Source organism: Streptopelia decaocto (genome assembly GCF_964273445.1).
Source record: "Streptopelia decaocto genome assembly, chromosome: 16".
NCBI classification, from domain to species: Eukaryota; Metazoa; Chordata; class Aves; order Columbiformes; family Columbidae; genus Streptopelia; species Streptopelia decaocto.
In genome coordinates this window covers 3,120,353-3,134,105 of record NC_138671.1, presented here as the reverse complement: position 1 = coordinate 3,134,105, position 13,753 = coordinate 3,120,353, and the positions used below count along the sequence as shown (strand labels likewise).

Below are 13,753 nucleotides of genomic sequence, written 5' to 3'. Positions count from 1 at the left end.
GATCATGCTCTGTAAGCAACTCTTTTGCGATGTACACAATATCTCTGCTATAAGTAGCACTGAGAGCGGTTTGACCACTCTATGGTTTCTTTTTAGAGTGAACTCAAGCATATCAGAATCCGCACATTGCTGGAGCAATGAGCCCGTGATGCTTCATGCTCTGCCCGTATCATCATTCAACTCATTTCATTTGTTCTGTTAGTTTAAGTTTCTAGTTTTCCTAGAAAAACTGCAGACAAATTCCCGTATCTCCTGGACCTTCTGGAATTAATTTCCACAACTGTCAAGAGTAGGGAGAGAAAAAAGAGGTGATGGCCACAAGGAAGGAACAGATTGGAAAGGGATCAGTGAAAAGGAAGAAGTAATTAAGTAAGTTTACCTGTGCCTTTATAAACTACGTGTCAGTTCGGTCAAACATTGTGCATGTGTTGGCACTTCTGGCCTAAAGGAAAAACAGGGTTTGATACTGAGGTTTCTGAATGTCCCTTTCCTGGGTGGGTGCACCCATCTCTGCACCCTCACACAGTATCAACCCAGGTGAGCTCTTAGTCCCCGCCTAGCTAGGCCCGGGTCGTTGCTGCTGCGGCGCCTCTTTGCACATAATCTGTTCTGAGAGCTCAGCTCGCTGCTTGCTAAACAGGCAGTTTTGTTCTTCGGGGTTGTTAGTCTGGCACCTTTTCTCCACATTAAATTCACACAACACAGCATTAAAAATGAGGGAAGCAGATTCTCCGCACGCCTTGTGCCTAACGGCAAATCTTCCTCTTACATAAACAAAAAAGCTTGCGTCTCCTGTTGCACCGACGCTGAGATTTAGCACTGAAGTGATTTAGCACTGCAGCGATTTAGCACTCGGGCTGCGCGGATCTCGCGTGTGATGCTCCGGGGCTGCTCGGGGTGGCAAATGGAACATGCTCAAGGGAAGCAGAACCGAGTTTGTGCTGGCTGGAGATAGTTACTTGTTCTGCAGATGATTTTACCCTTTCCGCGGTGCCTGTTTCCCTCTTAGCCCGTCTCCCAAACCCGGGCGTGCTCCTGCGGCTTGTGCAGCCACATCCCCAGTTTGCTCTGTTGACTCTTGCCATAAAGGGTATTTCTTTCACATTTTCTTGCTACGTTCTTGAAGTTTTGGTGGCCGTTCCCTGCTATTTGCTCAACTGAGAGAATGAAAACTGAAGCCGGTTCCCATTCCCCCCCTCAACATGATATTCCTTTTCCTTTATGAAGGCCAATTACTTTTATTAACTCTCTCTGAACACATTATCGGCTCCCTGGCAGAAAGATTTAGACATGGCAGCACAAACCTGCTCTAAGAGCAGTGCCTTTCCCACCGTGAATACCAATGACCAATTTAACAGACGGGTCCCTCGTCAGCATTTCTTAATGGCTGGAAAAAGAAAACGAAGTCATCTTGATGCTCCTCAGTCTTGCCGGGGCCATAGGAAGTGGTGAGTGATGAAGAAGTTGCATGTAAAGGATCTCCCTAGAAACTAACCTCTGTTTTTTTGTGAACAATGAAAATGCAAATGAAGGATGTCAGCTCTGTACCCAAAAATAAGATTTCTAAACCATTTAGCATTTCACAGTGGTTCAGTGACAACTTGAAGACTTGTGGTTGTCTCCGGTGATGAGACGGGCAGAGCTCTCCAGCTCTCACTCAGATCTCGGCACTGATCAGCGCCTTATCCCCAAACTTTATAATATACGTGTTATTTGTAGTGCTTTTCAACTTCAAAGGGCTGGAAAAACATTAATGCAACTTCACTAAAGGCTTCTGTTCTCGTTGCCGCTTCACTGATGGGACATGGAGGCTGAGTGTGGCTGGGGGCTGTGGGGCTCAGCGCCCCTCCCACCCCCACGAAACTGCTGGGTGATTTACCGAAGAGCTTCAGCATGTCCTGATTGCAGATCTCATCATAATGATCAGAAAATCTCCGTTCTGAGTTCTGTTTGAATTACGGACAGGTAAGCCCAACGGGACGGACGCTTCATTTTCCTTTTCTCCTTTTTGAATTATTGGGCTAAAAGATTGCAACTTAAAAACAATACTTTTTCCTACTTGGTAGGGGAGGAAATGCTGAGTGTACTCTGAAAACTGAACTGTAAAAAAAATGCTACATATATATATATATACATATATATATATATATGTATATATATATATATATACACACCCACCTCTTGAAACTGAGGGACTGTGATGGTACAAAGAGCTCGGCCGGGGGACTGGGTGGGTGCGTGGGGCAGGGGGACCCCCCGTCTCCCCAGTTCCCCCCCAGTTTCCCCCCAGAGCACAGTGGGGACCCTGCAACACAACCAGCATCCCCAGCATCCCCAGCGCTGCTTGGGCGGACGTTTCTTCGGGGGTGCGTCACCAACTGTGCTTGTGTAGTATTTTCGGGGCTGACCCTCCTGGGTGTTTCAGTCTAAGTCCTTCGCTTCTTAGCAGCTGCCTTGAAGGATTTTGCCTAAAGTGTAGTTTCAGATACAGACGCAGTGAGCAAAGCGGTCTTAGAAAACCCATTCACAAGGAACAAGTGAGAGCTCCACGCAGTAAACATCATCCAGAATCGCACTGCCATTCCGGACCTGGCAGGATTTGATGGGCCAAGTGATTCATCCATCAAAATCATTTTCCAGAAAATCATGCTTTTTATTAAAGGAAAATATCACTCAACATTCAGTACTTCTCTGCTTTGCCATCGAAGTCTAAGCAGAACAAAAACTATACCTTGGGCTTTTTTTGTGTGTAATTGAAAGGAACGGACCCACAGGGAGTCAATTTGTAGGAGGAATTTTTCTCACAATGCGAGGCAAAACTGTGGGTCTTTATTTCTTTCTTTCATTTTGGGGGCTTCCTCCCCCACCCTACCCCTGATTTAATTTCATAGAATAGCATGAGGATCTCCAATTTATTCCAGAGTGGTGAGCAAACCCTTTGTAGGAGGGTAGAGGAGCACGGCGTGAACGGGGAAATGGACTCACTGGCCAAGCGAGGTGTAAAAGGCCATTATCCCTCACGGATCTACACCCAACGGCAGCAAACATCCCCCAGGAAAGGTGTCTTCTCTGTGGCATCAGCTGGCTGACACACACAGTTCCATCAGCATCAGCACCGGCATCCCCAAAGCCGTTCACCCACGCCCCACAGGTGCTGAATGCGTTCTTAAATTAAAAAAGAAAAAAGAAACAAAGCTTGTAATTACAATCGAACATGTCTTGGTTCAGTAATGACTTAGTTAGTGGAGTACTCATTGTATAGTGAGATCCAGGCATTTTAAAATATACAAATGTTTTCGGAACACTTTGTGGGTTATTTCCTGGAACATCAGTGCTCCGGTTCGGCATCCATGCAGGTCTCCCAGGGGTTCTGGGGGAAGCGAGGCAGCGCGATCAGCAGGAGGACGATGCCGCAGATGAAGAGCAGGACGAAGGAGGAGCAGGCGCAGGCAAAGGACCAGGAGTAACTGTACTCGATCCAAACTGTCTCCTTACTGTCGATCATCCTCTTCACGGACTGTCTCATCACCTCGACGGAGATGATGATGCAGAGACCTCAAGGAAGAGAGGAGCAGTGGGTTGAATAACCAGCTGTCAATTTTTCACCCTTCATTAACCGCCTCATCTGTCTTTCTGCACACAGGAACTGCATTGAGATTCGCAGGTGAGTCATTGCCTTCAATGTTCGAAGGAACCAACGCTCACAGCTGCTGAGAGCTCTGCCGTAACCCAGGCCATCCAAGGCAGATGGTGACTTACTGTCATCTTTTAGGCAGGTTTGGATGGGAAACTCTAAGTAGTGGAGGAATAATTGTGTTCCCTAGGCAGGTTTTCCAAAGGTTGGGTAAGATTTTTATTGAGGTCACAATTTGTACCTCTGCTTTTCAGTCAAACTATCACTAAAAAATGAAGTTTTCACGTTTTGGGGAGACAGTTGGGTATTTTGGGCCTGGATCAGCTGTTTCTTTGGTTTGAGTCTTCAGAGATACAAAATAGTGTATATCCAGGCTTTAGATGGGCTGGCACTGCTAGAAATGCTAGAAATGCCCCTTTTAAAAGTAGCTGGAGAAAATACAGCCAAGGTGCTGGGTGACATGTGCAGAGCAGAGCTCTTCATCTGGAGCACCACACGGGACTGGTAATCTGAGTGTGGCTGGGTAGAAAATGCCACTTTCAAGGCATTTTTTGAAGCGTTCCCATCCTCCTGGGATCAATCTAAGTTTCTCTACATTGTTTTATGCCCTGGGTGCGAGTACATGAGCGCTGCAGCACCTACCTGCAAAGGTGTAGAACATGGACGCTGGCTTCAGCAGATAGTCCTTCTTCTTCCTGAAGGAGAACAGGACGCAGATTGTTCCGATGATTGCAAAGCCAACGCTGAAGATGGCAATGGCTGCAGCTGAAATGCTGTATTCTGCCAAAGCAAAACAAAACAATGCGAATTAGGCAAATTTTGAGCATGCTGTCGTGACTTTGCGGTAGGTCACTCTGGGAAATAAGTGTCTTGCTGCTTCTATGGAGAGGTGGCCCTGGCGAACTGAGTATTGCCCTCAAATAAAAGCAGGGACAAGTATTGGCCGTTTGGAATACAAAACAGAGCAGGAAGGGGAAACGTGTCGTGATCGCTCATTGACAGAGCAAACGGCACCTGCGCTGGGGGGATCGAGCTCGGCGCTGGAGCCGTTTGCTGCACAGATGTTGGTGTTGAAGTCTTCCTGGGCTCCACGCTCTCATTTCTTCCATCACTCTGCTCTCACAGTAAACAGCCCCACACTATTTTTATTCCAGATGTGCATTGCAGAGCCTCGGCAAGGCCCACGCGTGGTGCCCATGTACCCATGGTTTAGCCGTGTGCTCCGGGCAGGCGGGAGGCCGGAGGTGAAGCGTTTGCACGGCATCTTTTCTGTTTTCACTTTCAGGCCCTGCTTTCCAGCCCTGTGCAAACCCAGCTTCTTCAGGATTAGACCCTACAGAAACTGTCTTGCTTTTCACCGAGACGTGCGCTGGACGCCTCCCCAGCCGCCGCACACTCCAGTGCCTGAATGAGGGGAAGAATTGCTAATTGAATAATTCAGGCCTTCATTTACATATCGCATTCGTTTTCAGATTACTTTAATATTTAACACATGTAGCCATGCGTGAACATCACAGTGCCTGATGATATTTGCCTTTCAAGACATGGGAAAAAAAATATCTCCCAGGCAAAATCATGAAGAATTTTTTTGCCTGTTACTAATTAGCTCCCGTCCAAATGGAGCTATTTCTGTGAACAGCAGATCACTCTTTGTTCTCATTGCTTTTCATACCACTCTTTTATTATAATTTCCTTCATGTTTCTCTTCACTGTGTGCTGGAACTGCCTGAAAGGGTTTGTTTTAATGTAAAATATTTTGCTGGGGCCTCAGCTTTTTCTTTCACTTCAAAGAAAAGCAGTTCTTCCCGATTGTGTTCAGAAATGGCATTGGGTGTGTTTTGGAGATCAGATGGCTGGATCTGGTGGTATTTAAGTAAGCAAATACACTCTTCTATCCACTTAAAATTCCCGGTTTTTCCTGTCTTAGGAAGCTGCTTTTTTGTAGAACCTGTCTGCCAGGTTTTCCACCATTATGATTTCCACTGGAAGCAAAGCAGATTGTTTAATATGTGTAACATAATCATCAGCTCATTTACTCCACAGTAAAATATGCTGAGTGGCAAACTAGAAAGGATTTCATCTTTAATGAGAGGGTGAGAAAGAGATGAGCACGTTGGATGAGTGTTCTAAATATTTGGCTTTATCAGGGGCTTATCTGAGATGTGAAATTTGCCCGTGAAAGGCTGTTTTCCCAATCCATGCCCTATGAACACGATGTGTGTGTGTCTTTGTAGGACCTCTGCTCTTTCCTTCCATCGATCTGGTTTTTACATGCCTTTCATATCAAATCAATACAAAGCATAAAATTCCTAATGGTCTTCCCAGAGTCTCTGTGCTTCCTTCCAGGGTCAAGACTCTGCTTGGGGTATGATCTATTCATTTAGATTTTATTAATGTCGTCTTCCTCCGATGACAAAGGCTCCCAGTGTCATGGGTAGTGCCAATGTCATAAAGCCATTTTTATGCTGATTTGCATATGTATTGCCAGAATTATATATTTGTGGAACAATGTTAAGTAAAATCCCACTTGTGATTGTGGTCGTGTGTAAAAATAATTCTTCCCAGAAATATGGGATGTGACCTAGTTCAGAGCATTTTTCCCTGCTGATTGGTATCTGATGGGAATTCCTCTACTGCTTTCAGTGGAACGGGGGTTAAACCCCCATTTTGGGACACCTTTACCTTAGGTCTTGTGTGCACCCCAGGTCACCCAACATTACAACAATATTTTTGGGGATCGTTCCTACCTTTCTGGGTGGTTACTTCAAATATCTCCGAGCTCTCTCCTGGAGTGAAGTGCTTGAAGTAGGAGCAGTTGCGTTCTGAAAGAGAGAAGGAAATTTATTTCGTGCACTTGGAAACCTCTGATAGTAAAACTGAATTTGCTTTTTATTGATGTGTCAACCTTGAAGTGTTTTTAAGCTTCCTGGACCTTGCAAATTGGAGTCGGATCTGTTTTATTGAGGTTAATGTTATGTGCGTGCCCGGCCATCGGCTCCAGCGTGGACAAGGCTGAACCCCCGATACCTTTTGTGGGCTCCATCCGAGAGCTTCGCACACTGACTGCTCATCTATTTGAAATAAGGATCGTAGGTAATTTTTCTCATTCTGTCTTTTATCCCAACAGGGATAAGATGGCAGAGTTGGCAGGAACTTTGTGAAGTTCCTCTATCTGGACTTCACCCGAGCACGCTGCCAGGTACGTGGGGTATTTAGACAGGGGTTGTTAAGTGAACAAGGATCAAGATTGTGGGGCAGGAGGATAATGGGAGGAGGGGAGTTGGTAACCGAGTCTCTCAATGGCCACAGTTTTGTTTCCTGCTCAGCTTAGTGAGGGTCAGGAGCGAGGAGAGGTTGGAAGATGCACCAGCCCTTCAGCTCCAGCGACCCAGTGGGACGGAGAAGGGGCTGGTGAGGACCTGCTGGCTCGAAGGGGTTCGGATGGCGGGTGTTCTCGCTATTTATAACTGATTTAATTGAAGGTTTGAAGGGGCGCAGAGCTGGGAGAACAGTTGCTCGCCAGGAATTTGGCTGGAAGGGCGCAATCGCGGAGACACGTTGAGCGGCGCCAGCTCTGATTGCACTATTCTGCTGAGCCACGCTGGAGATGAGACGCTCAGCACCAGCCCAGCACCCCCCTGCACCCCGGCTTGGACTCCCATCAGGGCGGGAAATCACACCCAAGATTGCATGAAACGCAGGCGCCGCGGCGAGGGGCTTGGTTAACACCAGCATCTCTTGGCCCTCGGAGAGCGGAGTGAGCACCAGAGATGCTGGGAGAGCCCGGCAGGACTCTCTGGTCCTCCCCAGCATCCCAACCAGGATGTGCTGCCCCAGGGCAGGTCGTGGGGTGAAGCCTGAGCCAGGTCCTGTGTGCAGGACCATGGGGGGCTTCTGCCTGGGGACACTTACTGCTTTTTTGGTTATTTACAGCATTCTAGTGGCAAGAAGATACCGGGGTACTGTTGGTTCTCATGTTTCTTGTTAGCCTTTTTTTTGGAGTTACTGATTGAAAGAGGATTTATTTTCTCTCTCCCAGGAGATAGGCAGCTGCAAAGCAGCTTTTTTTGAGCCCGTTAGTGGAAGATTCTTTTGAGATGCTCTTATCTAGTTAATTTTACAAGCTGACTTGTATTTCATCTGCAGCTTCTCCTTGCTGGAGACCAGGTTAATGTTCAGCTCTGGCATCTCCTGACCTGTTCTTTATTATTCCTGCAAACAACTGGAGGGAACATATTTGAACTCAGACCTCTATGACTAAAATTGCAAATTTGGAGCCCCAGAGCGGAGATTGCCTGTCTCTGCCAGCAACTGAGAGGCTGCTGAGGCTGAGCATCCAGTTTGGGGATCCTTTGGCTCCTGTGCTAAAGGGGAGGGAAATGGGATGAAACTGGGATGCTTTATCTTGGACTCTAAGGCATCCTGACTGTACAGAGCCCGAGGCGAAGCCATTCAGACATGGTGCAATGGGGGGCACGGAACAGTTTTGTGTCCATCGCAGGTGAACCAAACCAGCCCAGTCCCTCCAGTCCATGAAGTCTCTGCAGATGGAGACCACACAAAACCTTCTTTAGGAGCTGGACCTGTCTGCAGGAAAAGGAGCTGCCCTTGTGGCTTGTAACAAAGCTCTGCCAAAGTACGATAAATGAGGCTATCACAGAAGGCGGTTAACTTTAGGGGAGGTGTTTTTGGAAAATGCATTTATTGTGGGAAAACATAACTAGATTGTTATTGGTGAAATGACGTATTGTTTTCAGTTTAAAGATGCTTCGGTGCTCTGCTGAGCTGGGAATATCTGCTTCAACAAGGGTCCCTGTTATTCAAGACAACTGAGGTGCCTCAATGCCTCTCCAGTGCCACCATGAATAAGAGAAAAGCCCATTTGTGTCACAGCACATTTACATAATGGATAGGATTTAAAATGGATTTTATAATGGATGAAAACTGTGTGGCAACCTCTGTTTGTCTCCACCCCTCGCTGCATTATTTCTGCCACGAGGTCACCTCAGTGTGCTGATGGGAACAGCCCAGGGGCTCTGTGGTCATTAAGGCCAACGTGAACGTTAGGGATATAACATGGGGTTTATCACAGTGTCCTCCCCCTTCCAGATCACCCACCCTTCTGGCCCTCCTGGCCTCTGCCCTTCAGATCCACCATTCCTGGGTGACCACCATGCAGGGCGAATGGGCCAATTCATCTTTCCTCTGTGCAGAAACACCTTGTCCTGCCACTCACAAACGAGTTTGGGCACAGCCGTGGGATGCAGCAGAATTGCAAACCCACTGAACTATGGTTGAACCTCGGGGGTCTGCAATATGGACACTTCATGGGGGAAGACAGGGCAGAGAGGCTGCGAGACATGGGGGAACGTGGAGTTTGAGGTGGCAATGATCACCCGTAAGCATTGGAGTGACAGGCTGGGGCCCACCATGCTCTTGAACCTCAGATGGGCACCAGCATGGGTGGGTTTTGGGGCAGGCTGGATGGTTAGAAAAACCTGGACCAATGATACTTTTAATCTGAGGTTTTTGCTCATGTTATGTTTGGGAGACGGGATGTGCTGCGGCGATGGGAGGTGGTGATGTGAGGGCTGAGTGGTGGATTGGGCCAGACCTTGGGCTCTGGCCTGGCCAGCAAGGCCTTTGACACACATTGAGTTTTAGAGATGGTGTCTCCAAATGGTTTAATTTCATAGCAGCCTTGCAAAGTGAGTCTCTTGTACGGACCCGAGGAGCACAAAAGCCTTGCTGATAACCCACGTGCTCAAGCACTTTTCCTCTCCAGTTGCCTGAACTTGGTTCCTGTGTTTGCAAGGACCAATGGACCGCAGTTAAAAATGTCTCAGCATTAATCTGAATTTGCCCGGTTTTAACAGCCATCTCCCGCATCTTCTTATTTCTTACAGCAGGATGCCGAGCCCTTTCCAATTTGTCAACATCCTCGCAAGAGCACTTTAAAATTTTAAAACTCCGCCTAAATCACAGCCTTGCTTTGTGGACTGAGAGCCAAGTCATCCTCCCCATTTTGTGCTGTGCTGAGCAAAAAACCTTTTAAATAATGTTAATTGTGCCATCCATTTCCTCCTCAGGGAGTGGCTGGTAAACGGTTATTGATGGAATGATAAATTCTTATGTTTCTTTCCCAGTCTGGGCAGTAACGCCTGGTTATATCTTAAGATTTTCAGGAAAACCGGTGCCCACACCTTCTCTTTCCCTGCTCATTTGTTCATTCACGTTTTCTCGCCTGCTGTGGTTTCGCAGCCCCGGTGTTTCCCTGCCGACATCTCTTCCCAGAAGCGTGAAATCAATCTAACGCGAGCCGTGCGGCCGCAGCACCGTTTAGCAGCCCCAACCCCCCCTCGCCGCGCTCCTGGTGCGAGTAAAACGGGGATTAAAATACTTATATTATAACCGAGGTGCAAATTTCGCCCTTTGAAAACCCCTGGGTGGTGATTATGCCGCAGGATGTCATCCAGATTCCCAAATATCTTTAAAACCCAGCGCTCAGCCCCTCCATCACCACCCTGTTGTTCACCGTGCAACAGCAGCGCTGGGACGTGATTCAACACCCGTGCGAACACATGCTGGTGTCTATCAAAGACAGGAGCTGCTTTCGCGCTGCCCTGCCTGCGAATCTGCTTTTTGCAGACAGCTGGATATTTATGAGTTTTATATTTACCCCGCGGTTGTGCAATTTTGGTGTTTATCCACCGGTTTCGATTGTTTTCCCTTTTGTGGGAGTTTTCCTCCACATGCGTACAGCGAGGAATATGTTTCTAGGCATGTAAGTACCTTTGCGAGAGACATTAAGCATATGGATGACACGCTCCCAAATTTGGTTAGAGGCAGATTTGAATGCTGTGGCTGAGCTCCTCTCTTCAGAACATGTAATTTGGCCAAAGAGATAAAGAATTGCAGTAATACATGGAATATACAGTAAGCTCAAGCAGTAGGAGTTTTCACAGGAAATTTTCAAATACGTGTTAACATATATATCTCATTTTAAGCAGCGAGTCCGGCATGAAGGCAATCTTGTTATTTCTGCTCTGGAAAGCATCCAGTACCCTGTGAGCCTTCTAAAAAAGCAGCGTAGCTCGGTCACGGAGGGAATGCATTAGTGCACGCGGCGCGAATGTTGCTGACTTTGCAATCAGCAAAAGCCGAACGAGCTCCCCGCACCCTGGGAACGGAGCGGTTTTCTGGGAACGCGGCCGTGCCCGCCACCCCCCTCCCTCCCCATTGATTGCACCGGAGGAACCCAACGAGAAGCCTCAGTAAGTCGTTGAGAAATTGCTTCAAGCTCAGTTTATGCCTTCTGTTCTTTTTGCAAAACGTACTGTTGGTCCCTCTTCCTCCCTGCCCCAATGGACGGTTGTTTAAATAGCTCGGAGATAACCCAACACCAGCCGTGAACAGGCTGTTCCTTCATGGCTATATGCATCTGGAAGACCTAAAGATCCACCTACGTATGGTGGACCCATAAATCCTCTTTCTTGCCCGCTGCTGTCAGTGTGCCTGGGCGCTGCGGGACCATTGGTCGATGTCAGCCCAATTTCCACCATCCAAGCTTCCCCCTGGGATTTCCACCACGCTCGGTTCTCCTCCCCTTCTCCCTGCCACTGTCGCGGTTGCACAGGAGACTCAAATATGGTCACAAACGGACGTGCAAGGCAACAGCGCGCACAAGTACGGCGAGAGCGACGAACATGAGATGTGTATGCAGACCAATATGAAAGCAGCCCCATGCAGTCCCGTGCCAAATTAATTGCTGCAGGAACACAGACCCTATTTTCCTTCTGCCATGTCCTGCAACCTCCCAAGCAAAGCCTGGCATGACCGCCTGCTGCTTTGTCCCATGCACTGGTGGGGGGTCACGTACCTCCTGGCAGGCTTATCGGCCCACAGCCCTTCTCTTTGGGACCTTGTCCTTGTATAAAAATCCGCTTTGTACAGAGTCGCCATAGCCCAAAATGAGCCGCTTCGCAGGTGGCATTATATTCCTCCACCTTGGGGCTCAGCACGGCCCAGTGGTCCGTCACCACGGCCGCAAACAGGAGCGAGACGCCAACCAGGATCACGGAGAACGTCAGCCGGACCTTCAGGGGTTTGTTCTCGTCCATCGCGCTCTGGGCCGCTGCTCCCGGCGGAGAACGGTGGGTGATCCGTGAGGTCTCCCCGAATCCTGGCGCATCTGAACGTTTGCCAACGCCAGCCCCGCGCTGCCCGGGGAGAGCGGGGCGGCCGCCGGCAGCTGCTGGGCCGTGTCAGCCGGCGCGGCGGGGAGCTATTAATGCACATAACGAGGGGAGCACCCGGCAGAGCTCGGCTTTCCAGCCCGTCCCAACGGGATTGTTTTGGATTCCCACGAGCCGAGCGGGCGGGCGCTCGCTCAGAGCTGCCGCAGCCACCGTTTAGCGGCTGTAATCTCTTGACTTGCAGCATGCCCAGAAATAGGCATTAACAGGATGATTAACTTTTCAGCCAGGCTATGAAAACATCCCTGTTTATAATGCTGTCAGGCCTGAGTTGAGTCTTATTCTAAACAGTCTAATAGCCCACAAGCTGCACGCCCACGCCTTCAGCTCCTGGCAGCCTCTGCAAGTTCAGAGCTGGACGTCCCTCCAGAACTGAGCGCTGTGGCTTAAAGAAAGTAGCAAAATAAGCAAACTTATTTATTTTATCATCTATTTCTATTATAATTAGTTTTTCACTAACCTGAAGTATTCTCAGTAGTCTTTTTTTCTCTAATACAAAACCTCTCAAGTGCTTCCTTGCTTTCCCATCATCCAGGTTTTCCTTGATGTTTCTGATAACTCCAGCAACCACCCGGCACATCCTTTCCCTCTTTCAGAAGTGACTTCTGTTGCCCTGAACCCAGATTGCCAGGGCTGGGCCAACCTCTCTCCTTCTGTTTGATCTTTCAGCTGACTGTAAAGCTAATTTGATGATAATGTCAATGCAGAGGCCACTAAGGAGGTGACATTACAATTGCGATGTCAGACTGAGGAGGGTGACGGTACCTGAATGTCAAAAGAACGGTTGAAAAAGTGCCAGTGGAAAGCTGCAAATATCATGTTATGATGTCAAGATAATGTCAAAGCTACTCCAGTCCTGGTTTATGAACACCTCAATTTGGTGTCAAAATAGAGCTGTCAGCTCCAATTAATGAGGACAATCTGAAACAAGGAGTTCAGGTGAAAAGGGAGCATGGGAGGGAGAGAAACTAAAGAACAAGTTAAAAAAATATTGATCCAAATTAATGGTAATTGAAATATGAGTGAAAAAGGTTCACATTACTGTGCTTGATGTGTGATGGGGCTGGCGCAGGCACCCCTGGGGAGCAGGGCCACACGTCTGGGCCCGTTACAGTGTCTGGTTCTGCTGGGGATGGGAGCTGGAGGAAGAAATGAAGGTACATGGTGCAAAATGGGAGGGGAAAGGGAGCGGGGAGGACACTGGGGACATGGGGCAGGGCAGGGACCTAATCCTCTAGGAACGGTTCCTGCAGTCTGTCAGCTGGCAAGTATCCACATCTAAAAATCAATATCACATGAAATATACACAGACTATTAATGAGGACCTGTTGGGAAGCAGGGAGGGTTGTAATTAGTTGCACTTTAGCAGCAGTGAGTGAGAGACACAATTATGTTTCTCTGCTGGAGAAAACGCTCAAGGAGGTGTCTCAAGACCAACTATTGCATTATTTTTCCCTAGCAGAGCGTGGGCTTGGCTCTACTCCCCTGAACTGCTCCTGTATTGCTTCCAGACCAGCCAAAGTATTTACCACAACCAGATTAATCAAATGCAGTGATTCCCTTCTTGCAGAATGATGTCCTGCAGGTGAGAATAACCCAGACTGGAGGAGATAAGCTTTCAGATCAAATGAGTTTTCAGCAAACAGATTTCTTCAAATGGAAGGTCCTTTGTGCTCCTGAGCCTGCATTGCCCCAGCGTGGTGACAACACCATAGTCACGGTTGGGTCGGCACAGCTGATACCCCGGACTGTCACCAATTACACCCTCCAAAAGCTCCCCAGTCCTGGGGCTGAAATCCTGCCATCCCCGAAGGCAAGAGCAAAATGTGTGTGTTGGTTTGTTGGTTGGTTTTTAATTGATTTT

The 13,753-nt window shown here is 48.2% G+C and overlaps 1 protein-coding gene across 1 annotated transcript; it reads right to left on the bottom strand.

Moving 5' to 3' along the window:
* Window positions 1–2,632: 2,632 nt before the first annotated feature.
* Window positions 2,633–11,925, bottom strand: CACNG1 (calcium voltage-gated channel auxiliary subunit gamma 1). Its single transcript, XM_082067006.1, has 4 exons — window positions 11,514–11,925; window positions 6,382–6,456; window positions 4,277–4,414; window positions 2,633–3,555 (listed from the first exon to the last, which is right to left on the bottom strand). Exons 1-4 carry the CDS (start codon window positions 11,752–11,754, stop codon window positions 3,329–3,331), a joined length of 681 nt encoding a protein of 226 aa, XP_081923132.1. The 5' UTR covers window positions 11,755–11,925; the 3' UTR covers window positions 2,633–3,328.
* Window positions 11,926–13,753: the final 1,828 nt, after the last annotated feature.